This window comes from Zonotrichia leucophrys, chromosome 6, assembly GCF_028769735.1.
Source record: "Zonotrichia leucophrys gambelii isolate GWCS_2022_RI chromosome 6, RI_Zleu_2.0, whole genome shotgun sequence".
Taxonomy (NCBI): domain Eukaryota; kingdom Metazoa; phylum Chordata; class Aves; order Passeriformes; family Passerellidae; genus Zonotrichia; species Zonotrichia leucophrys.
In genome coordinates, this window is record NC_088176.1 from 159,231 (window position 1) to 186,383 (window position 27,153).

Here is a 27,153-nt window from a genome sequence, read left to right on the forward strand (position 1 = left end):
TCCAAGGTATTCATTTATTTGACTATAAGCTCTTATTTTTACAATATTGCACAGTGTTGAGCAACCTGGAGGGGAAAAATCCTACCAACTAATGACCCAGAAATAAATTACAGTAGATACACCTTAGGACGTATGAGTTCTCTTGTCGAATGACATTGGCACAAGCCCAAACAACAAGAATAAGAGCTTCTGAAAATATTTCATCTACGTGGCACTACATCATTCCTATGCACTGTATTCATTCATACAAGAAATATTAAGCAGTTAGTGCTATTCCATGTATCAAGGGCTTTAAAATAACTTTCTGAATTATGTCTCAGCAACATAACAAATCACACTATCAATTAGCTTTTATAACAGAAATGACATTTCATAATATATTTTAGCATGAAAAGAATTGGTCAGCTAAAATTTATGTAATCTGAAAAATGCGAGGAAGAAAAAAATCATGGTGAATTTATTGATGATATTCTAGGACAAGAACGTCATTTGAGTTGTACATAGCTGTCCAAGAAAAGTGTGTGGTTCTAAATAGTCTGCAGTAAAAAGCTGCAGCAAGTTTGCTACAAAATGATAAAACAAAAATAAGAGAATCTCTGGTTAGTCCCTCTGGTTTAACCTCTTTAAATGATCCTTCCCTAAGCAGTGATTCGAGGATTTCATGGCACTTGTGCGTCCCTCTCTGCAGAGCTGCTGTGGCTGGTGCTGCTGTCCCTGCTCTGCAAGGGATGCAGGGGAGCCGGCACCAAAACAGAGCAGCTGCTGCTGCTGCAGGTGTTCATGGGCAGGGAAACTGGAGCAGATTTCAGTGTGGTGTACAGATCACTCCCATCATTATTTAAGACCATTCATCTTGAATTTGAACACTAATTTTGTGATTTTACAACCTCCTAAGCCTTCCAGCCGGTGCTTTGGCACCGTCTGATCTGGAAGCTCTCACAAAATAGGGTATCAGAGGGAATTCAACCATCCTATAAGAGTATAAATCCTTTCTTCTCTTGCATGTGCATGAAGGACCAGCTCACCACTGTGAAGTCACCAGGAAGTCTCTCATCCCTTAAAGTCCTTTTTGGGTATTAATTCAGGTCTCCAAATGCAGTGTCTTCATGTGGATATAGTGACAGATAGTTATCAGCATGGGTTTTAAGGATGTGGTCAAGTTAAAATTGAAGGCATGGCTATGTGCCCTGGAATATTTACTGGTTGGTGGAAGACCCAGATTGGTATTCAGGTGATAAATTGATGGAATACTTCTCAGCCAGTGATAGAGAGCATGTGGGATCTTTCATGAACATGATAGTAGCATTTTCAAAAGTAGCAGGCCAACAGTCTTCACTTCAGAATATTAATTGCCTGTCAATACACCAGTGAAGAGAATTAACTAAGATTTCCTGATGGAACAAAGAATGGGTTTCAGAAATATTTGCAGTTCTGTCATGTCCTCAGAATTTACATGAGCCTGGAACTCGAGGTAGGTGACAGAGCAGAAACTGAGTGTGGAGTCCTCTGCAGCTGAGGTATGCAGATGACCACATGTACTTTGGTTAATCCTGACAGTGGTTTAACCAAAGTTATGCATGGTACTGACACAGAGTTCCTACCTTGTCATTCTGCATCTGAGCTTCTCTGGGCCATTATTTTTTTCTGGAGATTAGCGAGCAGTCCTGTCACTGTCAGTAAGAACACAGGTGCACGCTTTCTCCTGCCCTGCTGCTCAAGAAGCTCAGACAGCCACGGATAAAGAGGTGCAGGCACACAGTGGGAACAGACTCCTTCAGCTGAGGCAGACTTCACCACGGAGGTACACTGCCAGTATGCTTTTCTCATGGTGTGTCTGCTGTAGCAAAATATCACTGACATAACTGCCTTCCGAATTTTTATCATACATGGAACAGAAGCTGTTTCTAGCTTTTAAATTATAACAGCATAACTTTAGCTTTTCTTCACGTGTTATCTGTGTGGGCACCAGGTAATTGAGAGGTATTTCATCTGTAAGGATTTGTCCCTTGCCACTCCCTGGTGGGCCCACGTGTGCAACAGGATGCACAGTTTGTGTATGCAGAAAAAATCCACACACAGTCCTAGTGGCCACCAGAACGGCACAGAAGCCAACACTGAGACATTTGTAACTAGGTATTGCTATACACTGGTTGTCTTCCTGACACAAAAGCATATACTAAATTTTCTGGCCCAGCAGAAACAGAATTTAAGCACTGCTATTCCCGTAAGCAAAGGAAATGTTGGTTTTGCTCCTTTGGTATGGTCACATCTGTGCCCTTGGGCAGTATCTGTGCCTGCACCAGCACACTGGCTTCTTTGCTCGTTTTATAGTTTTCTGTTTTTTCTCCTCTAACAGAGTTCACTGGTATTTCTCCTGAATGACACTGACTTTTATTTCATCTGAAAATACCTATTTAGCATTTTTTGGTTATTAGTATTGCAAGATGGCATTAGAATCTGAAGTGGGATCCACGTTGAAATAAATTTGCACTGGAATTCCACAAACCCTTCTGCTTTTTCATCAGTGTGATTCAAGGCACATGGCCTACATCTGCACTCAATCAAACAGGGCTGTGTTGGCCAATATAATCTAATTGTTTGACATTTTTATAGTAATTCATTGAGACTAAAGAGAGATGACTACATTAATATCTTGATGCAGCTAGATAATAGTTGAGATAAAAGTGGTGTGCCAAATTGCTGAAAGGCCCTTAAATTCTCTTACAGATTTTTAACTATTTGTGACATAGGAAAGGAGACTTCAATATAATGTAATAAAGAGAAAAAATAGTACAATCTATAATACTAAGTATTATAATAAAGAACATTATAATAAATTTTCTAGGAATCTTCTCTTCACCAATCATTTAAAATTATATTTCTTAATAATTGAGATGAGAATTATTGTTAATGTTCATGACTCTGTTTTCTTGGATAATCAGTTTCACTGAGGTCATAATTAAACAGAAATGTTCTAGCCATATAATATGGATATTATTCCTCTAGCTAGACTGTGAAAAAATATGTCAAATATATCTGTCCTGTGTATATCTGTGGGAACACGCAGGCTGGAATAGTGGTGGAGGAACATCATGGACACTCTAAACATAGGCAAATGCTGAGCCTGCTTAAGCTTAGGCCTCACCTCACTGTCAAGCCCTTCTCTCCTTTGCAAGTGCATTTCTTGGGGGAAGGAGTCTCCTCTGAGTGGGATTTCAGATCTGCAGGTAAGAGCAACCAGAAGGAGAACATTACAAGTGTTTTATTTTGGAGGTGTTGCTCTGAACACAGTGAAGAAATTAATGGAAGAGAAATCAGGAAACAAAAAAAAAAAAGGCAGGAATTAATATTTCATCGAAAATCAGAAATAGAGAAAAATGTGTTTCTCAAACTTGGTTTGATTGATAGTGGCATTTTTGCTTTTAGAGCCCTTGGCAATAAAGGTTCAGTGTGGGTAAGGGCAAGGTCTTATCACTCAAAAGCGAAAGAAACTCAGATATGTGGTTAAGTGCATTTTTACCAAAACACAAGGCAAAAATATTTGCAAAAGGAGCAATTATAATAGCTTTATCATGTTACATTAATTTATCTGTTTATAATGTGATACAAATAGATGATTTAGAAGCTAATCTGCATCCAGCCTATGATGGAATAATTTGGTTTATGGTGAACTTCTGGTAGAGCTATCTTCAATAACAATCTCCGCCCTTCTCCATGCTATTGCACTTTGAACAAGAACTCCTCCAGCAGTGCTCTGCAGTACATGTGGCTTTAGGAGAAACAAAATCTGTATGTTAAGACATTTGTATCTCCAAAAAGCAGTAAGGAATCCCCAGAGAAGCTGTGCTGTTTGTTGTCAAAGCAGGAACATGAACATTTTGTAAAGTGCACCAACACTACATTCAGTGCCTAAGCTTTCACCATCATACCTGCAAGTGGATGATGAGGTGAGCTGATCTTATGACCTTTTAAAATATATCCTTTCTTTAAATTTGAGGCTATGAAAAATAGCTTGGACAATGTACTTTCAAACCTTAGTATTTTATCTCTTACTGAAATGATTTTTGGAGGCTATTTTGAACATTTTCCCCCATGCCCAATTACACTTGTTTTTTCAGGGTTTTTTCTCAAGAATATACAACTTTAACAAGAGATTTGTGTGTTAGTTTTTCCACGAGAAAGAGCTGACACAACTGTGAATGCAGAGCAGCTCTGGTGAGCCACAGCAGACATGGAAATGAGGAGAAAGTGATTTCAGACAGAGCCTGGGCAGAGTTTGAACAGAGGCCCCTTCATTGGCTTGAGCGACCCCTCCACCCCCTGTGCACCCGCCGGGATGTCGGGATACACCTGCCTTGAAAATGCACCTGTGTGGGCTCATTCCTAGTGAGACAGAACCACGGTGTGCCAGCTGGAAAGCCCAGCATTGTGCAGGCACGTGAGGGGAACTCTGTACACTGGGACATATTATAAAGATGTCAAGAACAAGGTTGGAATACTTCCTCCTGGGCAGCATGTCATGACCTAAAAGGAGAGATTAATTTCATGCTGAAACATGAGATGTCCAGCACCAGAAGGGGCCTAAGATTGCTGTTGTCTTTTCCATAATTTCTGGTTTTCACTCAGTGAATCATTTAGCTAGACTTCAGTGTCAGTGCCTTTCTTACTGTTATACCAAAGGAGCAAACATGACCTCATAACACTACAGTAAGTCTTATGGCAACCATCAAATGATATTAAAAAACAAACAAACAAAAAACAAAACCTATTTCCAATACAAACAAGTAGATTGATGAAGTATTGCTGACATTAAAAAAAAAAAAAACACAAAGCAACTATCCCCCTATACCATGGAAGATTTGTTGGAAGGGCAATATCTTTCTCCAGGTTACATCATTAAAATGCAATGATCACAAAGCAGAAAGTGGTGTTCTGTTACATTGCTAGTTTTGCAAACAATAGACAATGAAACAAAAATTTTTAAAGAGAATTTTTTGCCACACTCTTGGTGGCAAAATGAAAATTCAAGGACACAAGATGCTGTTCATTAGCTCCCAATCAAGTGTAGCAAGCTGACTTTGGCAGTGTTAACATCTTTTATTCATGAAATCTTAAGGTCTTAAAACCATCCATTGCCTAAGTTACTTTCTGTATACAGTAAAATGTTCATGTCATGCTCCTAACACATATTGCAAAAATGTGTCCCTTTAGTCACTATGCACAACTCTGAACCCCTAGTTTTGCCCGTAGTTCTAAAAAAATTTTTATTATGTTACATCGAAAGACAACAACCAGCTCCTGGGAGCCCTGCAATATTTTGCTCACAGGCTGATACTGTTCTGGTTGGCCCACCATGACAATGTGCCAAGGTGTTCACACTTTCTAAAATGTATTTTCTGAGCAGTAAGTAGGGAAAAGGTATCCTCCTCCTCCTGAAAAGCATTACTGAAGACATTTTAAGATGAAAATACCCATTGATTCTATTATTCCTTGTTTCTATCAGAGATGGCTACATCTCATAGAGACAGCTTGCTGTTTTCTACTGCTTTCCATACATTTTTACATCATTTCAATGCTTTTCTACATTTCTTTTTTCTTTGGGATTACTTAATTTTTGTTGCTTTATTTTGTACTACAGAGCTATCCTTTACATATCCTCACCTTCTCCAAAGATAAAATAATTCTGTTGCTTTTAATTAAATGCTAGCACTTCTGCCAATTCTTCATGATTTAATATATGTAATACCATTAACTTGTGATTAACCTAGGTCAATATATCCTTGAAAGAGAAAAATCTGAGTCTTAAATGCAAGAATTTTCACTTTCAAATCATATCTGGCTGTTTTAGCGGGCTAATGAGCACAAAAAGGTGCAGAGAATTAATAACTGAATACCATATTCTTCCTATCTTGCAGTATTTCCAAAACATTTTAAAAAGGCATACACATCTGCTCATTGCTCTGCTACAGATAACACAGGATTAAAGAATGTGCCTGTCACAATAAGGATCAACATTTGTGTTTAAGATTGAGGCCTGCAAAAGTTCAAGCCGAAATTACACTCTAAAAGGCAGTCACCTCATGAAATTTTGTGAGATTAATAGGAAAACTGTACCGTCTTTTGCAGCTCATGATTTTATTCATAGACTAACTACGCTCTTTGGCTCTTACCATCCCAAAATGGAATCAGGGCAAGCAAGGTACTGCTCAGGGACTAGCTTTGACCCCAGGTATCTCAGGTAGTCCCACTCTTTCAAGGCAATATAGTTTTTCCAACATCAACTTAACAGAAGGCAGGAAAAAAAATCTGATAGAAACATAATTTACTTATTCTGTGTAAAATAATTCTATTTTTTGGAAGTAAAACTGAACCATGGATGATTCATTCCATATCACATTTCTTTGGCTAAGGCCTGTAGAGGTGGAACTAGTGTAGCTTCTCTATACCATTATGGAACGACATTTGTTCCAGCTGGCATTGTTCTAATGTCTTCTCTAGAAATAATGGTTTTCCCTTCTAAAGCATTTAAATACAGTCAGCCTTTGCCTTTTCTCCTAAAATGCATTCAATTAAAGATGGATTTTATAAAGGATTAAAATTCCAATGTGCCTTAGCACAAGCTTAGTTCTTAGCAGCATTTCATACAATGATCCCAAACACTTTGTAAAACAGAAGTCTGTTTTTATTACACTCATAACCTGGTTTGGCTTTTCATGTGCAAGTGACATTCCACTAAAGCTAAATATATTGCTGCACTTCATTGTGTGAATTAAATATGAGATGGAATACAGACACAGAAAGCTGGCAACTTCCATGAGTTTTCACTGTTTGCAGAAGCGGTATTTGTGTTACAGTCCTTGCTGCTGAAAGCAGAGGTGTAGTAATGAGTTAATAACTTATTCTGGAATCAGCAGCCCAATGGAAGCAGTGAGGATGTGACTTGAGCAGAAACAGCACTTAGGGAGTGCAGGGAGCGACACAGCAGGCGGGGGTGCCACCACCTGCAGCAAGCTGGCTGAGGACTGGGAGGAGAAATGCAGGGCAGGAGGGACTCACTCACCTTGTGGCTGATGTGTGCCTGCACCCCCAGACCAAGCGGCTCCTGCACACACTGAGGAGCCCGGCACCCCAAAAGCTCCACAGGAGCACAATGTCCCCAGCGACAACACAGATTTATATCAGGCGACTGTAACCATTAAATGCACTGCAGCTTTGCATTAGTGACCCCATCTCCCACTCGACATGGGACACATTTTGTTTTCTGAAGCTGTCAATGGAGCCAAAGGTTGTCGGCCTCTGTGACCATCTCCACTTTTCCTCTTAGAAATGGTGCCATGAGCTGCCATGGGGGCCATCTCGCTGCCTCTCCTGTCCTGGGTTAGCACTGCTCTCTCTGAAGTCAGATTCATGTTGGACTCTGCAGCTCCTATGGCATTACAGCTGAACAATTCAATCAGACACTGCCTGAACTAAATAGGTAAAAAAACGGGAGATCAGTCAAAACACATAAGAAATGTAAATACAATTCTACAAATCAATCTGCATATTAGCTGAAAGTCTTGGAAATTCTCTCATGAATCAGTTGGGAATATAAAGAAATAACCCTATAAAATAGATTTGCCTATGCCACCACAAAGAACTCTAAACCTAAAAATTGTGTTCTGAAAAGAGCCAATCTTAATCTAGAAAACAATTTTTCTTTTCTGCTTCTAGGTAATCATATCTAATGGACATGATTGGTCATTTCTCTAGACTCATGCTTTCATATACTAAATTCCTGGCTACTCAAAGATGGGTTTTTGTTGTTCTCATCCACAAACAGGGTAAAGTGTAACACACAACTACATGGTTTGGGAGATCAGAGTGCTGCCCACAGGACGTGAGATAAGCAATAGCTCTCTCTGCAGGACTGGATAAATAAATACAACATTTCTTATTCAACAGTCACTCAACTGTTTTTCTTTATTTAATTTATGAACTTAATGCCACCACTTTCAGTTGCTGCATTCATTGCAGAAATCTGCCCATGTTTATTATCGTGCCTGTTATCACTGTAAGCACACAGCACTCTGGTTCATCCCCATGTCAATTCCTTTTTTCTGCATCCAATCCTCTGCCCTCATTCCAGAGAAAAAAGCTCCCTGTTAAATGGGATGTGCAATGCTTCTCCCCCCTGCACATGAACCACAAATGCCTCATTTTCCCAAGACAAAATCAAGCTTTGAAAATGTGCACCCCACCTCAAGATCAACTTAATGATGTTGCGTTCTTAAAGAATTATTGAAATATATTGGAACAGTCTTGAGAATATAAATTTCATACAGGAAGCTAACTCATGTTCCCTATGAGCTGATTTTCCTTTATAATATTTTTTATATTTTTATATTTCCTTTTAAATATTTATTATATTATAATATAATATATTTTCCTAAACCTAATAATTACCAACATTTATATTTCAATAATGCTCAGAGAATGCTCACACTATCTTCCACCAGGCAGATTATTTTTTTCATTCTAAATGCCGGATATTGTAATGCTTGTTAAGTAACACATAGGTAGGTAGAAATAATTCATTATAAATCAAGACAAAATAGCAAAATATGAGTGTTAGAGACACTCTGAGAGCACACAGTACCTGTTTGTTCATAAAGACATAAATAATTGGATTATAGACGGTAGCTGTTTTGGAAAAGAAGGCCGGAATTGCTGCCAGACGAGGATCCAGCTCAATGGAGGGATATGCAGTGACTAGGATAGAAAAGGCAGCGTACGGCATCCAGCAGATTAGAAAGGCAATGATCATAAAGACAACCATTCTAGTCACTTGTCTTTCAGGTCTCCTGGTAGTTCCCAGCCTGCCTTGTGCATCTGACACCTTTTAAGAAAAGAGAAAAACAACAACAAGGTGTCCAGGCAGTGACTTTGGTGAGCTAGAAGGAAAGACCTGCTCTTCCCACGTGCAGCAGCCCGAGTTACTGCTGAGGGACACCAACCACCATCTGCCAGCAGCAGGCAATTTTCCTTTGCTTAAGTATCTGTATATTTTTATTGTCAAAGTGAAAAAGAAGGACATCATGGTGAGTCATGAGCAGATAGTGAGCTGAATTCAAGCGCTTTTGCAGACAGCTGGGTCTGGCACGAGAATTACAGACAGCACACTGCTCCTCACCGAGGGGCAGATCCACACCAGGGGAGCTCCTCTGGCTCAGTGCTGCTTGATGGCCTTCCCCAGAAGAGCATTGATGATCTAATGACATCTGAATTAAAGTGGGACTGGGGCATTTAGCAGGGATGCTCTCCCTCTTTTCCTCAGCGATCATGCAAGAAGCTTAAGCACAGATGTCCATACAGAAATTAGCTGATGTAAAACTGTGTCTTTCTGGAAACATCCCTGTTTGGTTTCTGATGACTTAGCAAAACAAGGTGCTGTTATGAAATGTTATTTTACACGAGAAATAATTAATAAGTCTGTATGGCTCCAGAAAAACCTGATGCCAGGTCTTGCAATATTACATACTAATAAAATAAGATTTGTTTGCATAACATGGCCTTTTAATTCCTGCAATAATATCAGAACTCCATGGAGACATTTTCCCTAATACTTTTGAACTGCACACGGAGAATTCAATGTTTGTGCTTAAAGAGGTATAGATGCACCTGCTAGGAAGGGCAATGTCCTCATCTCTGTAGAAAGTTGCAATTCACATCAGTTTTTACCGAATATAAACATAACAGCAACAGCAACAACAGCAACCAAGAATTGTTACAATAACTGCAAGTTATTAGGCGTCAAGAAAGGTTGTGTTTGGTACTCATAAGATAGACTCTGCCAATATATGAGATTTCTATAGCATTTTTTAATGTATGCTGTTCTTACACAGAGAGCAGCCCAGCCTCCCTTTCAGCAGAATTGCAGTCCCCTGGAAAAGGAACACAATCTTCTGTATTGCACTTGCAAAGGTTTCATCTTTTTCTTGTATCAGCCTGGTCTTTTCTTCACATATAGATATTCCTTTCTCTCTAAATACTGATAAAGAAAAACATGCTGGTGCTTTATCTTCCATACAAAGGAATACTGCCATAATAATTTACTTCTATTATAAATTGCTAATTTGTTATTTTCCCAAAGATTAATTTCTTTCATCAACTTTGATGTTGAAGTGAAAGCTACAATTAGCATTGTGAAGCTGGGGTCACTGGGACTAAGGGCAGATTATTCCACTCAGGAACAAGCCTGCACTGTGACAAGTGTGGAACAAAATGCACAAAGAGGGATGGTTGGGAACACCAAGTCACCAGTCCTGGGGCTTGGATCCCTCTCTGTAGTCAGATCTTAGAAATTACCTTAGTTGTGAGATATAATCATACGTCAATTCAGTATAGAGTTGCAGAATGTGTTGCAGGAACTGGCTTTTCAGAGCTTTGCAGTAAATAGAAATACCAATATTGTCTGAAAATCTTGTTCCTAAATCCTGGACCAAATAGGAATTTTCCTGTTCTATTGTCTTCTTTGTCACATTTTGCAGCTTCTCCTTTGGATCAGGTAAACATAACCATTAAAGAAAATTCAAAAGCATTTCTAAGTCTTTTAAATATTCCTGGACAATCTAATATTTTGTTTATTAAACCGCATTTCATTATTTGCAAAGGCTACAGCTTATTTTGAGCATATTACTAAGTAGTAGGCAGCACTCTTAAAATTTACAACTGCAGTCATTTAAAGCAGCATTCTAATTTGCCTGGTTTGAGTCTTATGAAATATCACTGAATGGAAGCATAATTGGGAATAAAGCAGTACTGGATCATTCTATTTATTTATGAGGTAGACATTCTTTCACTTTTATGATTTTGACTAATGAGATGTACTGATAAGTGATGTGAACTCCACACTTTAAAACATCACTTCTAACCATAGCATGAATTTCTGTGTGTAAGGGTAATTGTATAACAAGGGATGTAATTGACTATGTCTGCTGTCTGCAGATCTGACCTGTTTATGTCTGATCTTTATAGAAAATCAAACACAGTAATTCCAAACTTTTGCATGCACACGCATTTTAAAAGGTTACTTGTGGGTGCTTCTTCTTACCTTTTTTAACTTCTGCACCAGTTTTCCATAGGATACCAAAATCACCAATAAGGGTATTATAAAACAGGTGGTGAAGAACGTAATAATGTATGTACGGTCAGCATAAGCTCCTGAGTACCTGTATAAAATACAAAACACCTTTGTGTGTATTACTACTACGCGTTCTTATTGTTTTCTTGGAACATAAATCTTTCTTTTCAAAGCTGTCACTAGCATTTTTGTCAAATGTTTTTATTCAAAATGCCCCTTTACAGCTGCAGTCACATCCCCAGAGGGAGCCCTGGGCCATCTCCTGCCCAGGGGCTTGGAGGGGATCCTGCAGCTGCAGGGCCAGCACGAGGGAACTGTGGGGCTCATTACATGGGAGGGGACACGCAGTCCAACACCCTGCTCCAAGCAGAGCCAGCTATGGGGTCAGACTAGCTGGCTCAGCGCTTTGCCCAGTTCTTCTGAAAAAAAAATCCATCTCTTTGTCCTTTGACTCCTGACAAAAAGCATAAGGTCTAGAGTGATTATTTGCATTAGAGATGGAGGCTCCACCCTTTAGAAATTTTTGTTTTAGAAGCTGATCACAGAAAATTTTGATCTGTTTTATTACAACTTCCTTTACATCTGATTTTTTTCAGAGATTTACATAATCTTTAACCCTTTCCTTTAAATTCCTGGCCCTTAGGCATCCTGAACTGCAAGTTTCATTTTTTTACCATACTCTGTGAGAGTGGCCTTACCAGTTAGGCTCACAAGTAGTTCCAATCTTACTGGGGGTGTAACTGCTCCATCCAATTGTTGGTGGAATGGTCCAAATGAAGGAGAAGCTCCACACAAAGACGATGCCTAGAGCTGCGTGCTTCCCCCTCAAGCGCGCATTTCTCAGGGGGCGGCAGATCACAACGTACCGCTCAAAGGCCAGCAGAGCAAGGGACCAGAGAGCTGCAATGCCTGCAGCAAGAGAACACAGCCAGCATCAAACGTGGGTGCATCCCTGAACAGCAAACACCATCCCAAATCACAGAATCCCCGAACTGCTTATTTTGAAAAGCATCTCTGGAGCTCATCACGCCCCCTCAGCCATCTGGTAGGTTGTTCAGGACCAAGTCCAGCTGGGTTTTGAGTATCTTTGGAGATGGAGACTGCAACAACTCTGGGCAACCACTTACACTCTTTGACTACCCACAACATCAGACACCTTTTCTATCAACACAAGTTATGAAAGGATGAGCAATTCATGTGTATTCTTCTAATACTTAATGAAGAGCATTTCATGTTTGTCCAGTTTGCCAGTTTACAGTATAAGGGCTACAAAACCAAGCAGCTGATCAGGCCAGTTAAGTGATTAGGACTTGCACTTTTAGTTCTGCACTGAAAAGCTGCGTATTATGTGTAGCATCCAAATTAATTAACTAAAATCTTCAAAATATTGTCTTCGCAAAAATTATTTCAGAAACTATTTCAGGCTATCAGAAAACTCAAACCTGCAGACAGGTGTCCACAACACCAAATAATCAATTTAGGCACATATTACCTTGAAATTTAGTGAAATTTCAAGATTTCACCAAAATCTTGAAATAGCCTGATCCTTCTCCATAGGACAGAGCTTATGTGCCACAAACTGATGTAGAAGCATTGTCCCTCAGTGCCATTCCCTCTGTGTAGCTCAGACAGGCAGAGAGCAGCTCTGGGACTCCTTTTCAGGCTGAGGATCAGCACTGTGTGATTTAGAGCAGGGACAAGCATTGCTGGCTGTCCCCATGCAGCTTCAGAGACAGCGACAGGACACAGGAATCAGTGAGTAGATGCCCTGTTCTAAACTAATATGCTGTTTAAGCTGCAGAGGTGTATTTACACGGGCTACTCTGTGGTGAGGATTTTTCCTCTTAGAGTACTTCTAATATTTTTTTGTAGTAAGTGAAAAAAGACATGAAAAAAAATCACAAAAAGATGTTGGTGTGCAGACTGACTGTTACAGGTGTGTCCCCGCTCCTCAGAGCCCCTGGAGCACAGAGAACACAAGATGTTCTGTGCCCTGAGATTTTCCACAGTTTATGGGCAGCCACTCACTCTTTTTCTCTCTCTCTTATTTATCCGTATATGCACACACCTAAATACAAATATCGAAAATAGCTATACATAAGGACTTTTTTCCTGAAATTGTTTTACCGTAAGCCCCACAGCACTGCTATTCTATTGGAAAGCTTTCCCTCATTCTGTGAAACATATTCAATGATCACTACACATGCAACAGGCCATGTACATGACAGGGATAGAGAGACATATTTTTCACTCTCCACTACAGAATACATAACAGGGGAAAATACCAGTGAATTCAAAGGCATGCAAAGTCAGTGACTTGGGAAGCTACAGTAGAATACATTGAAGGAAGTTGAAAAAAATGAACATAAAACTACAAACAAAATCAAGCTTACCGAAAAATGTGACAGCAAATCCTTCCAACACGCAAGTCCAGTATCCCATAAAAAAATAACCTTTTAGATTTGTTAAAAAGCTGATGGTACCACCAGTCAGTGAGACCAGGAAATCAGCCACAGACAAATTGACTATAATATAATTGACAGGTTGTCTCAATTGCTTGAACTTACAAGTTACCAGGATTACAGCCAGGTTCTCAGCAAGTGACAGGGAGGTCACCAACAACATTACTGCTGCCAGAAGCCTGAATTGCCAGGGCTGGATGGAGTCCAAGGGACGGCGGAAGGGATCCCATCTGGCAGGAGCAAAGTAACTGGGCAAGAGCGACCCATTTTCAAATGCTCTGAATGCATCCATTACTTCGTTCAGTAGCAAAAATAATATCATATAATATTGGAGTTTCAAACCTGTAAATAATATTCAGGATTAAAACGAGATGTTTGCTCCTTCCAACAGAAGTGCGAACAAACTCTCGCTCCTTCTGCTCTCCAATAATAACTGAGGAAAAATGTTTCAGTTGGAAGAAAGTTTAGCGCTGCAGAGTGAGAGTGGGAAGAGGGATTAGCAAGAATATCTCTTAGAGCAACTTCTGTCCCTCTCTGCCCACTGCCTCTCTCTCACTGCAGCTGTGCCTTTATCTGCAGTAAGATTCCTCCTCCTGCAGCAGCCAGCAGTGCTGAAACACCCCTCAGCTCAGCCCTGCTCTGCTGGGAAAATATCAGTGCTGAAACACCCCTCAGCTCAGCCCTGCTCCAGGGAAAACATCAGTGCTGAAACACCCCTCAGCTCAGCCCTGCTCTGCTGGGAAAACATCAGTGCTGAAATACCCCTCAGTTCAGCCCTGCTCTGCTGGGAAAAACATCACTGCTGAAACACCCCTCAGCTCAGCCCTGCTCTGCGGGAAAAACATCAGTGCTGAAACACCCCTCAGCTCAGCCCTGCTCCTGGGAAAACATCAGTGCTGAAACACCCCTCAGCTCAGCCCTGCTCTGCTGGGAAAACATCAGTGCTGAAACACCCCTCAGCTCAGCCCTGCTCCTGGGAAAACATCAGTGCTGAAACACCCCTCAGCTCAGCCCTGCTCTGCTGGGAAAGCATCAGTGCTGAAACACCCCTCAGCTCAGCCCTGCTCCTGGGAAAACAGTGCTGAAACACCCCTCAGCTCAGCCCTGCTCTGCTGGGAAAGCATCAGTGCTGAAACACCCCTCAGCTCAGCCCTGCTCCTGGGAAAACATCAGTGTTTGCTTGGAGCCTCCCACACTTCCATCACTTTACAAAGACAGGCTGCCTGGTGAGAGGGAGTTGTCCTTGGTGAGCCAGAGAGCTCACAGGAATTTGGGAAAGCCGACTGTAAGGGTTGAAATCAAAATAATGGGATGTTTGACGTTGTACTGAACCTTTTCATCGGGTGGGTCCCAAAGAATTCTCCATGGATGAACTTTTCTCTACAGACCTTCAGAAACCAACAGATAAGGCCACACATGGAACCAACAGGGAGCAAAACCAGACCTAGGGACATCTTTCCTCCAGCTGCACAAGATTAGATCCCACTGTCTCTTTGCAAAGCAGTTATTTTTTTTCTTAATCAACCTAACAATCTCAGATAATAATTAAATGAAAATAAATGTCCTAAATATTTCACTTGCTCAGAGGCCTTTATAATGACTGATGTAAAGATAACCCACATCTGGCTGTAGTGATATGTGCAATACACATGGGGTCTCATATACATGTCATATTCAGTGAAGTTCTGCTGCTGATTTCTAGCCCCAAAATGCATTACCTCTAGCTCAGCTTCTGAGTAGTCTTGTTTTCTTAGATCAGCTGGTCATTGAAAAATTTTCTGAAAGCCTTCAAATATAATTACAATACTAAAAACTGAAATTCAGTATCAACAGAAATAAAAGCAGCCACGTTTTTTGCTTTATACCAACAACTGAATTTATCTTTACCCAACACAATTCTTGTAGCCCAGGCAGGTAGCTGGTGAACAGACATGACTGCACATTACTGATGGGAAGAACTGTGTGTGCTGTATCATTTTGCTGGCAGAATTTGTCCATTTGTTGCTTAACATGTCATACAACCTCTGATTAAATTGATGGAATTTAACAGAATAGTAAGAATTGAGGCATTACTGAAAGTTAATTGCAAATATGGATTTTAAGAGCTGACCCTCACTTGATCCTGCATGACTTAATATGTGCTTCTGCTCTAAATAGCAATTTTGGATATTATTAAGAGTATTTAAGAGCCTACATAAAATATTCCTATCTCTTTCTGCTCTCTTTGAAAAAACCAATCTGAAATTTGAAAAATTAAAGGGGCTTTTTTATTTCTCCTGCCCTCTCAGTAAATAATTACTTTCAGTATCTCTGCAGATGGTTTCCCCAAGTAGGGCTGATCTGAACATAAGTTCCATTTCTGCAAACTGAATACACTTGCAGGTGCTTTAATGAACATCGAAATATTTCCAGAGTACTTCCTTTTGAGATGCACCAGAAGTTATCATCCACATATCTTCTTTCCTCCAGTGTCAATGGAGTTCATAATTGCCTGTGATTGGATTTTTCTGATGGCATAACATCTTTTATCTACTTTCTTGCCCACCTGAATTAAGTTTTACCAAATAAATTTTATTTTTGTATTTGTACTGAAATGGAACATTTATTGTTGAGAATTTATGGGAAGAAAGCAAAATGTTCTGAGATACTACTTTAAGAGAGTTTTAGGTCTGGTATAAACCAAGCCATACGTCACTTCATCATATACAAAGCTCCATGAAAAAAGAGCAATCACTTCTCAGTTCAGTGACTCTCTTATTCCTAGCTCAAATGTCACAGATTTATGTCCCTGTATGCTTCAGATTGTTCAGGGTTAATTTTTTAAACAAGAGTATCTATTGCAGCCCTAAATAAAAAGTTTGCATATCTTGCAGTCCGTTAAATGAAGGCTTATACTGATCCAAATGCCATTAAATTCTATCACCAAAAGTGAGTCCTATTAAATCAGGGCAAAGAGGGGGTGAAGAGAAGCGGTGAGGATGCAGAGAAGGACCATGGGGTGAATAGAAGGGGTGAGGATGCACAGCAGGACCAGGGGGTGAGGATGCACAGCAGGACCAGGGGGTGAAGAGAAGGGGTGAGGATGCACAGCAGGACCAGGGGGTGAAGAGAAGCAGTGAGGATGCACAGCAGGACCAGTCCAGCCCCTTTTCCTCGCGCTGTGGGGACGCTGCCGTTCCACACTCCCTCCTGGCCCAGCAGAGGGATCAGCCTGGAGGGATGCACACACAGCTGCACACAGCTGCCCACCAGCCTGCAGAGCCAGCACTGCCACGCTGCAGAGAGCAGCTTGCTAAGCAGTCCTTCAGATCCAAAACAGCAGAAATTGCATAGGCTGCTTCAGAGCACAGGCAGAGATCCTGCAGATAAAGTCAGACTGCCTGAGGCAGCCTGTGTGTGAAATCCCACAACACCTCTGTTACACAGTGCTTTGGAGAGGAAAGCTAAGGAAAGGTGCTGAGAGAGGGAACGAGGCTTTCTCAGGCAAGGATGCAGGGTGGAGTGACTGAATTTGCCATAGTGAAGGCAGTGCACAAAGACAGCTGTCCTGATCTCGTTAACTTCTCTACCAGAAGTATACACCAGTATATAGTTTTCTTACATAATCATAGGGAAATGCAAAAAGCACAGGCTGAGAAGAAGAGCCAGAACCGACAGGGTAACACTGAGATCCAGTACAAAGTAAGCTTCTTTATGCAAGGAAAAAATTCACCACTTATGCAACCTGATAAATGACCAGCAAGCAGCTCTCAAGCTCTGATTTGGCACTAACATGGTCATGGCTAGAAGCTGGCCAGGGTGCACAGGTGGGCTTGCAGCCCTTGGTAAGAGGAACCTTTGACAGCACAGGGCTCTCCCCTCCATTCTGCTGGCTGTGCATGCACACACTGAGTAAAGTATTTCTGCATTAACTGCACCAACAGGCAAGCACTAAGCACATCTCCCTCTGCCTTACTATTCTGTGGATAAATTAAGATTTATGTACCTCAAGAGAAATATTGTCTGTACAGAAAAAAAAGGGTTTAATCTTCAAAATGAGCTATATTTTCTGCCTTCTTCACATTTACAGATGTCTAATTTGCCGTTCTAATTATCTTTCCTATTGAAGTAGACATTTTCTAAATGTTTGGTTTTGGAAAGAAACAACTATAATAAAAGAAAAAATCTTTCCACGATTTTTTCTCCCTTTGAGAAGGTAATTTCGAACCCTTCTTTCCATGACGTCTTATAAGTACTGCTTCTTAGTCTTTTAACCCCTGTTCCAGTGACAGGTCTTGTTAGTAGTTTTTTTCCTTCCAAATGTGAGTTCATACAGAGTTTTTCTATGTCATCAACAAATAAAAAGTCCTTACATTCTGCGTAAGTGGCTACAAGATACATTTAAATTTTGCAATTTAGATTATCTGAGCTAAAATGAATGTTAAACCATTCAGAATTATTTTAATCAGTATTAAAAAATCCTGTTTTTCATTACCAAAACAAGGGGCACTGGGGGAGAAGAATGACCTCAGAAAACTTGAATATATAGTGTGGAATAAAGTGAAGCAACAGCACAGAAGAAAGGATTACTGTCATAATTCATTTGGCAAATTGGATGTCAAATGAGCAAAAATTAATGCCAGAAAGGAAAAAAAGAGGTATTGGTCATTTGGCATGTGAGAGGATAGAAAGTGCACATTAGAATTTGTGAAAGTAAAGTTAAGCCTCGTGATTCCACATACAGAGCGCACATATGGAAAGAAAGTTACATTCCATGCTGATAGAATATCACTAGAAAGTGTTTCCTAATATCACATATAAAAAAAAAATCTGCTAGAAATAAAACTGCCTAAACATCTGCTTCCTTCATAAACACTTGCTGTGAAATTCAGCACGTATACTCTCCAGAGTAATTCAGTCTCTCACTAGAGCAAAAACTAACTTCCTGGTCAGATTTCAGGAATATATTTCAAACATATTTGATATTGATGACCTTAATGTAATAAAGCAATGTATTGGACAGATCAGATTTCAAGGACGGAAAATCTCACTGCTTCAAGATACTTAAGCATCTATAAAGACAAGTTAAGACATACAAACCAACAGGACTAGTTACAGAGGATGTCCTTGACTTTTTCTGTTTTATTGGAATTGCTTTATTGGAAGAGCTAAGATCTCTTAAATAACCATATATCTATATATATCTGTCTCCAATACAGGGTACATACCATGCCTTTTAAAGGTAGAGTTTTCTTTAAATGAAGCTTTTAAAATCCTTTTTTAACTTTCATTTTTCTTTAATATGGGATAATTTCTCAATGAGTTATTCCAGTGTATTTTTAAACTACATTATCTGACACAACTTTCTGTTTTGTACTATGTGTTCTAAGAAATCCTGTTATGCAAAGGACAGTTGAGCTCATTCACTTCTGTCCTCAACTGCAAAACAAACAGAATCATTCCCTTGTTAATCCAATTAGCATACACAAATTAAAAGTATTATTTATGTCTGTCAAATTGGTCATTATAGAATGTATTATCTACAGAACTAATCCTGAATGTACTCCTGGATTGGTGAAATGACCAAACTGAAAAAGTACAGTTTTGAGGCATTTTTCTGGTGGAAGCGCACTTGGTTATTATTCTAACAAAATTCTAAATACTCTCTAGTTTCTGACATGAAGGTTTCACTGTGTTTCATGTTGTATAAAGGGAACAAAAAGGCTCCAGGATGTGATTTCAGGTGAATATGGACTGGGAGGGTTCAGCCTCTGCCTTGTCAGAAGGGAGGAGTGAGCAGGGCTAAAAGCTGCGACCTCTGCGAGCACATCTGCCTGCAGAGAAGCTCCTGACCTGCACAGGGGCTTCCTATCTAAACTGCACTTGGAGACCCTCTTCCTGCACCAGCACGGAAAATAACAGGATGGTGAAATCAAATTAACAGAGACCAGACAGAATAACAGTAAAGAATAAAGAAAAGAGAGAGATGGCAGTTTAGAAAGCGCTGAAAGAGAACGCAAACTTGGCAAGACAGAGAAAATGAGCCACACCACGAGTGTCCATGTAGGGAGTTTTTACTGCTCCTATTTCTCACTTTTTTATATTCTCAAAAAAACCTCGGTCTAGTGGAAGGTGTCCCTGCCCATGGCACTCCCTGCCATTGGGCCTGGGTGATCTTTGAGATCCCTTCCAACCCAAACCAGTCAGTGACTCTATGATTCTGGCTAAGTGGAATAAGCAGTGTAAGTACATGGACACAGCAAAATCACTGGGTGCTTTTGCTTCAGCTCTGCACTTTTCTGCACCCAGACAAGAGGCAGCAATGGGAAACAGCCACAAGAGCAGCCCAGGAGTGCAGTTCAGTGGAGAATGCAGGGGTGCTTGGACCTGCAGTCCAAATTGGCATTGGGACTCCCTGATCTTGCAAGTCTTTTCCAACCTAAATCCAACCGATTCCATGATTTTATACAGCAATCACTGCCACACCAGTAACACATAATTTAAAATAATAATAGCATTGTATTTCAAATTGCCATCATTCTACAGTGGGTACAAGGAAAAAATGTTAATGACATGAGAAAAGGCTGACCTTCTTTCCAAGATACCTGCCTTCAACAACACATCTTTTCTTTATTAATGATATTGATTCATTTCAGTGGTATGCTTGTTCTAGAAGTTGATAGTAATCATAAGAGGAAGAGAAATTGGGACTGTTTCAAACACTACTCTTTAATAGTTGCCCTGTAAATTAAAGTAAATAGTATTACAGTGCCCTCAGGTGGTGCAAATTCAATTCTGTCCTATTGTTCTTCCCTAGAAAGACAGCTCTAAATAATACTAATTTTAGCAGACTGGGTGAATATGGAAGGCAAATCACAGCATAAGCAGTTTTGTTCCCAAGAAAGGTTATTTTCTTGAGTGTTTTGACAACCCCTGATATTTAAAAAACATTCTTTAATTTTTAAATACAGTGGAATACCTGTAACAAATCTCCAGAAAAACCCTTAAATAACATCATCACTGAATGTAAGAACAAAAACACAATAGAGGGAAAGACATCTAAAAAAGAAGGTAAAACCTAAGAGAAGACATAATGAATTCTGTAAGAGCTTTTTGGAACAAAACATGAGGTAGGTGTTTAAAAACCAAAACAGAGTCCAAACCACAATCAATCAATCAACCAACCAAATCCCCCAAAGATACCATAGAATTTTCTGAGATATATTCATGTATATCTTAATGATGAGGAAAATTGCATAAAGAAAGCAGTATATGATGCATTTGTAATATAACCTGAAACTTTCTGAATTCATACTGTCATTTTAGTCTGAAGAAATATTAGTCATACAGAATATTCTGAATTCATAGTAATTTTAGTCTGAAGAAATCAGCTTCCTGAATACACAGTATATCTTTAATGTACATTGGTCTAATAATACTTTTTTGTTGTTACTAAGAGTAACAATAAAAATTGGATATTATTTAGCTGATCTACTGCTCCACAGACAGGGTAATTCCAATATTTTGTCTTGTATAACTAAATGCTTGATGTATGCCCATCATTTATCACTGTTTTACATCTTCTTCAAAAAAAGTGAGGAAGATCAGGACATCACCAGGAGAATCTTCTAACTTACCACATTTAAAAGATTTGTCAAAGCTGAAGTAATAATTTAATTTGTTGTTCTTTTGAGATACTCTTAAAGGAATAGCCTGTGAGCTTAAAAATATAAATTACATCCTAGAATATGTGCACTGAAGATGATGGAAATCCTACCACTGAACACGGCTCCACAGAGAACACCACTGTACTGTAGCTTTATCCTGCTGTCCGTCCAGTTCTGTCCTGTTATCTGTCTTGGAAAACAGCTATGTAAATAATATTTATTTTTAGCAAGCTCTGTGGATATGGAAGAACACACAAGACCGTGCAAGCATCATAAATTCGAGAAATCCACAGGTTTTCCAACTTCCAGTAAATGGACTCTGCTCAGAACCACACTGCTCCTGAACCACAATTGCTCCTGAATTGGCTCCTAATAGCTGCCCAACAGCATATGTTGAAATATTCCCCAAACAGCTCAGAGAAGCATTTTCAAACTGTTGCAGAACCCAGACAGGACAAAAGGAATTTGAATCGCACCAGTCTTTCATTTCCTATGCAAATGATACTTTCATTTTCTTTCATGATGATTTGGGGAACTCTCTGATCACTCTGAAATCATGTGCCATATGAAGTGCTGTGCTAGCCCTTCAGTTTTCTAAGGATTGCCTTTGAGATTGCTGAGGATGGCCAGAAAATTTGCTGTCACATTTTGGTCACCTGTCTTTACAGCCTGTACCCTTCAAAGAAAAACAACATAAGGTTCTCATCCCAAGTCGTACCCCAGTCCTCTCTGCTTTCAGTAATCCTTGTCTTTTTTCTTATTCTCACATATTCAGGAAGAGTTTTACTAACAAAACAATTCTCTGTGGCTCACAGAGAATCAATAGTGCTTGTAAGCACACTCTTTATTTGTTGGCAACTTCTGAGTTCCCCCATCCAGGCCATCAATAGGAAGGCAATCTCTTTACAGCACTAATGACTTGCGGTAAAGTATATACATCTGTTTAATACAAATAAGGGCAAATGACTTCCCAGTCTTGGTTAGATAAAATAGAGCTCACAAGGGCTTATCTTACTTAGAAAGAATAATTTGTAGCCTTCCCTCATTAAAAAGACAAACTATTAGAGTGGAGACAAGCAGGAAAAGAACAGCATTGGAGGAACAAGGGAAGTGGGAAAGGGTTGGTAGGTGGACACTAAGTTTAACACAATCTAAAAGCTCAATGCTCTTAATACTAACAACCATCTAAGCCACTGGCAGAAGAAAAGGGACAGGTAAACCAGGGTTTCCCCAGAAAGAGGGGGAAAAAATCAAAGTCCTGGGAATCTCAGTAATACCAGTGATCTGCTGAAAACTGCACCAAAAATTCAATCCACCATAAACTGACCCCTAGATCAACTAGGGTAAGAAAAGCCCTACATTTTGATAAGGACATTAAGCCAAAAAACCATCCCCACCCTGCCCACCATATGGTTGTTAAGTGTGCCTGTCAAGATACACAACAGAGAACAAAACTAATGCTAATAACTGCTTATCTTAAATCTCTCAGAAGTTTCACCTACAAAAATACTGTTTCATTTTTTGCCCTAAAAATACTTACAAAACTATATTCATGCTACTTTCCATCAATATTTACAGTAATGATTGGTGATTATAGCATCAGAAGCTTTCCTTAAACCTAATTCATGTTTGCCAGAGCTTCAAAACTTGTGGCTTAAAATCCAAACTATACCAATTCACACAGAGGCACTGAAAACTTCCTCATAATAGTTCTAAAATCTCACTCTAGTCTTCAGCAGGAATAAGTTATTTTGAAACGATCTATACATATAGCATTCCCTCCACCCCAATAAAGAGATTAAAACCTTAGGGAGTCACAAGATACAACACATACTGAGCCTTTTCAAAAAGCAGTCTCATCTTTGTGCTTGATAGCTGAAGTTAACTGGCTTCCCAAGAAGACATCAGTTAGAAATAGAATTTTTACATTTCTTCACATTTCTGTCACACTCTTCTCGAGGTCACCCAGTTTCTCTTGCTCCTGCTCTAGACTATGAACACTCAGCTCTCCACCTTTAGCAGATTCCTACCCTTCGTGCCAAGGATCATAATGGAAAATATTAAATATGGCCTTTCTCAGAACATACATCATCCCATGTAGATGTTTCAACAGAGATCATTTAATCTAAAATGACTTTGTTTTCTAATGACTACATTATTAGGCAAAAATACTCCTTATTTTTAAACACAAGGATGTCTTTTAGATAAGCATCCATACTGCCAGGAACACAGGCAGAGAGCATCATCACAGGCCCAGTACGTGGATTTTTCTCTTGTTCCTACTATTGCTCTATGTAACTCCGTGCAACAGTGAAATTTCCCTTGCTCCTCCACTGGCACCTCCATTAGCTGCAGAATAACTCAGGAAAGGAAACCTGTGAGGCGAGCTGCTCTGAGCTCTGGCTTCCTAAATCATTCTGTTTCTACATGGACTTTACAGCTGCACTTTGCAATAATATATAATACAGTGGGGAGATCTATTAGTGACTTATTTTCTTCTAGTCCACAAGCTCTCAGACATTTTCAGCTGCACAGAAACTACAAGAAAAGGCACATTGGCTATATGCATAACAACAAAAACAACAACAAAAACAAACAGACAAACAAAAAACCCAAACAGAAAAAATCCCACCAAAAAAGCAAGCTAAATAAAACTTGTCTGAAGCTATTTGTACAGTAAAATTTAATTCTGGTTCACTTCCTGCAATACTCCTCTTTTCGTATGCTGGAATGCGTAAGTCCCAGACGAATTTGATGTCACTGATATCAGTTTTGTTTCTACGTCATTTGCAAGAAATGTTACTGATGTCGGGCACAGCAAAACGATCGTTAACACCAGACGGCGGGAACTCGCGCTTTGCCCTGCCCGTAACCAGCGCGCCGAGCGCCGGTGCCGCGGCTCTCCCGTCACGGCTCCGGGAGCGCCGCAGCCCCCGCGCCGGTGTCGGTCCGGGAGCCTCACCCGGCCCGCCCCGCCACAACACACCCGGCACGGGGAGCAGCGGCGGCAGCGGGCCCGGCGGGGAAACGGGACCGGCGGGGGGAACGGGCCCGTGCCCGGCGGGGGGAGACGAGACGGAGCCCGCTCGGTGCAGCGGCCCGTTGCCGGCAGGGGGCGCCGGCGGGGCGCGGCGGCGGCGGGGCAGGGCGGGGGGGCCCGGACCGGTGACCGCGCTGCCCGCGGCCCGGCCCTGCTCTCCTCCGCCGAAATGAACGTTCCGAAAGCGGCGACCCGAGCAGTGCCGCTGGCGTGTCCGCCCGGCGGGACGAGCTGCAGCGCGGCCGGACTAACCCGGGAACGCGCCCGCACTGGCCGTCACAAATGCCTCGAGCTGGTTTATATCTGCTCGGGTAAGCCCTCCCTCAGTAACTTCTGCTCGGCCACAGGAAGCACCAGAGAAAGCGAGGGCTCCGGCAGCCGATGAGCCGCTGACTCTTCGGAACCGTATGCCCGACTTATTTTACCGGGACCACCACTCCGAGAGGCTGCCGGGCGTGACTGCGGGCGCTGCGCCGAGCCCGGGGCGAGCAGTCGGATGTCCGGGGCCTGGGCCGGGGCCAGGGCGCGCGTAGCGGCCGGTGCAGCCTCCCCGAGGACTGCCCGGCCACTGCCACGTCTCCGAGGGGAACGAGCTTTGCGCCCGGAACGGGGTTTGCTTAAGGGGGAGTCCTTGGCCCCGGAGCAGCCTGGCAGAGCCTGGGACCCAACAGCACCGGGGAGAGGGAGCGGCGGGGCGGAAAGAGGATGGGGAGCGGAGACACCAAGGGATGCCTGCCCGTGGCCTCCTCTTTCGGTGCCACACCTCATCGGAAGAACAGGCGCAAAAGTAGATTTATCACTCCACGGGGTCTACAGAAATAAACCTCACATATTTCTGCATGGAAAAACGAGGGTATGAGATTTCAGGAAAGTCAGTGAAATGGACAAACGCACCACTAATATGCAACAAGTGTCGCTGATAACATACAAACTGGCAACAGGACTCCGAGGGCGGCTTTAGATGGAGCGGGAGGCTTTGGCTCTGCCCCCGGGACCCGTACGCCGATGGGCGAGGGTCCCGAGGTAGCAGCCCCCTGCAGGGCCACCGTCCACCGCGGTCTTGAGGCCGCGAGTTTTGCGCGCTCCTGGCGGCGGCGGGACACGGACACGGACACGGACACGGACACGGACACGGACACTCTCGGATGTCCCGGGGAGCAGGCGGCAGCCGCGCGGGAGGACCCTGCGCTCCGGCACGGCCCTCGGCTCCCGGCGGCACGGCAGCCCAGCGGCGAGCGTACCCGTCAGGGGCGGACGGGGGTCGGTCTCGCCCGGGCGCAGCGTGGAAGGCGGAGGCCGCACGCTTACCTTGCTCCATCGGTCCCACGCAAGAAAGCGGCGTCTCGGCGCGGCCGCTCCCCGCGAGCGGCTGCCGGCTGCCCGTGTCTCCATCAGCGGGAGGTGCTCCTCTCGTTAGCCGAGCCGAGCCGCCCAGCGCCGCGGGGCCGGCACTCAGAATCGCAGGATCTGCGGGCCCGGCGGGCAGAGGCGCTGCCAGCACCGCGCTGGGGCAGGCAGAGCGGCGGGACGCGAGCAAACCCGGCGGTCTGCGCCCCGGAGAGACACGGGCTGGCGGCGCGCCGGCACCTGCTGCCCGGGACGGGCGGTCCCCGATCCCCGGCTGAAGCCACGGCTCTCCGGAAGGGCCGATCAGCCCCGACTGCGGCCACCTGGAGCAGCTTCCAACGCCGCCGTGAGCCGGGGCCGCGCGGAGGCGGAGGGAGCAGGGGGCATCGCCAGCCCCTTCCCAAGGCACGCAGGCGTCGCGGGAACGAGCCTGCACGGAGCTGATGAGGCTTTCCTCACAAAGCCCGGTACACCGCGACTGTTCCCGCCGCTGCCGATGTTTGCAATGGACAGAGGGAAAAGCAACGAAATCATTTATTAAACCTTCTTTAGCGCTGCGTCGCTTTAAATCTCACGTTTGCACGTAAAGCTTTTTACAAGGATGCACGAAACGAGACGCACGGACTGTTACATCCCCTAACTCCAGCCATTGAAAACAAAGACCATGGACGAGCCCAAATAATTACTTCACAAAGTTGACCTACATTGCCATTACGGTCTTGTTAGAGGTTAAACGAAATCCTGTTCACCTGCAAACGATTCTGACAACAGACATAACCACATCCCAAGGACCACGCTTTTAGTAATTGTTCTGATATAATCAAGTTGATTGGTGTTTACTTTATGAACACTTTGAAAATATTTAGCTCCCCACTTGTTGTGGTTTATGTTTTCCTTGGATAGCAATGTATCAAACCCGTAGGAGAAAGCAGCTGCAAGGCGGAAAACATGCTGTAAACCCAGTTTCCGGAATTATTTTCTGTATAAGCCTCAAATCCGAATTCTTCTTTTCTTGTCAGTGAACTGTGCTTTCGATTAGGAATATCTCTGGTCATTTTATTTATTCGAACGAGCTTGGTTCCGCGGTGATCCAACCGCAGTTTTTCTCCCTTTAAAGACCAAGGGCTCTACCCCTACGTCGGGTCGGGAGGAAGGGAGGAAGGAAGCCTTTGCGACGCCAGTGGGTTTTAGAACAGTCAACAAAGTTGAGCTAAACAGTTATTCACAGGGCTTAAGATAATTTTTTACAACAGGTTTAAAAACGTTGGGCTCTAACGCGAGGGAACGGTCGCTGAGCAGCGGAAGACGGAGCCGATTCCCCGAAAGAGCAGCGATCGGGGCGGGCGTTACCGCTCAGTGCTGCGGGGCAGAGCAGCCGCCGGGGCCCCGCGGTCATTGCCCGGCTGTTCGATGAGGCGCCGGCGGTCTCCGCACCGGCGGGAGGGGCCCGACGCGGCGAGTGGCGGGGGGGGGGGGGCGCGCCGCCTCTGGGGTAGCTGCCGGCGGGAGCGCAGCTACCGGTGGGGCCCGGGGCGG

The 27,153-nt window shown here is 42.5% G+C and overlaps 1 protein-coding gene across 1 annotated transcript; it reads right to left on the reverse strand.

The window, feature by feature from the left end:
• Positions 1-4,765: 4,765 nt before the first annotated feature.
• On the reverse strand, positions 4,766-13,876 carry LOC135449774 (vertebrate ancient opsin-like). Its single transcript, XM_064717099.1, is given in 6 exon segments — positions 4,766-7,294; positions 7,296-7,469; positions 8,639-8,878; positions 11,093-11,210; positions 11,821-12,031; positions 13,516-13,876. Coding segments are annotated over 6 exon segments (1,128 nt in total). The 3' UTR covers positions 4,766-7,270.
• Positions 13,877-27,153: the final 13,277 nt, after the last annotated feature.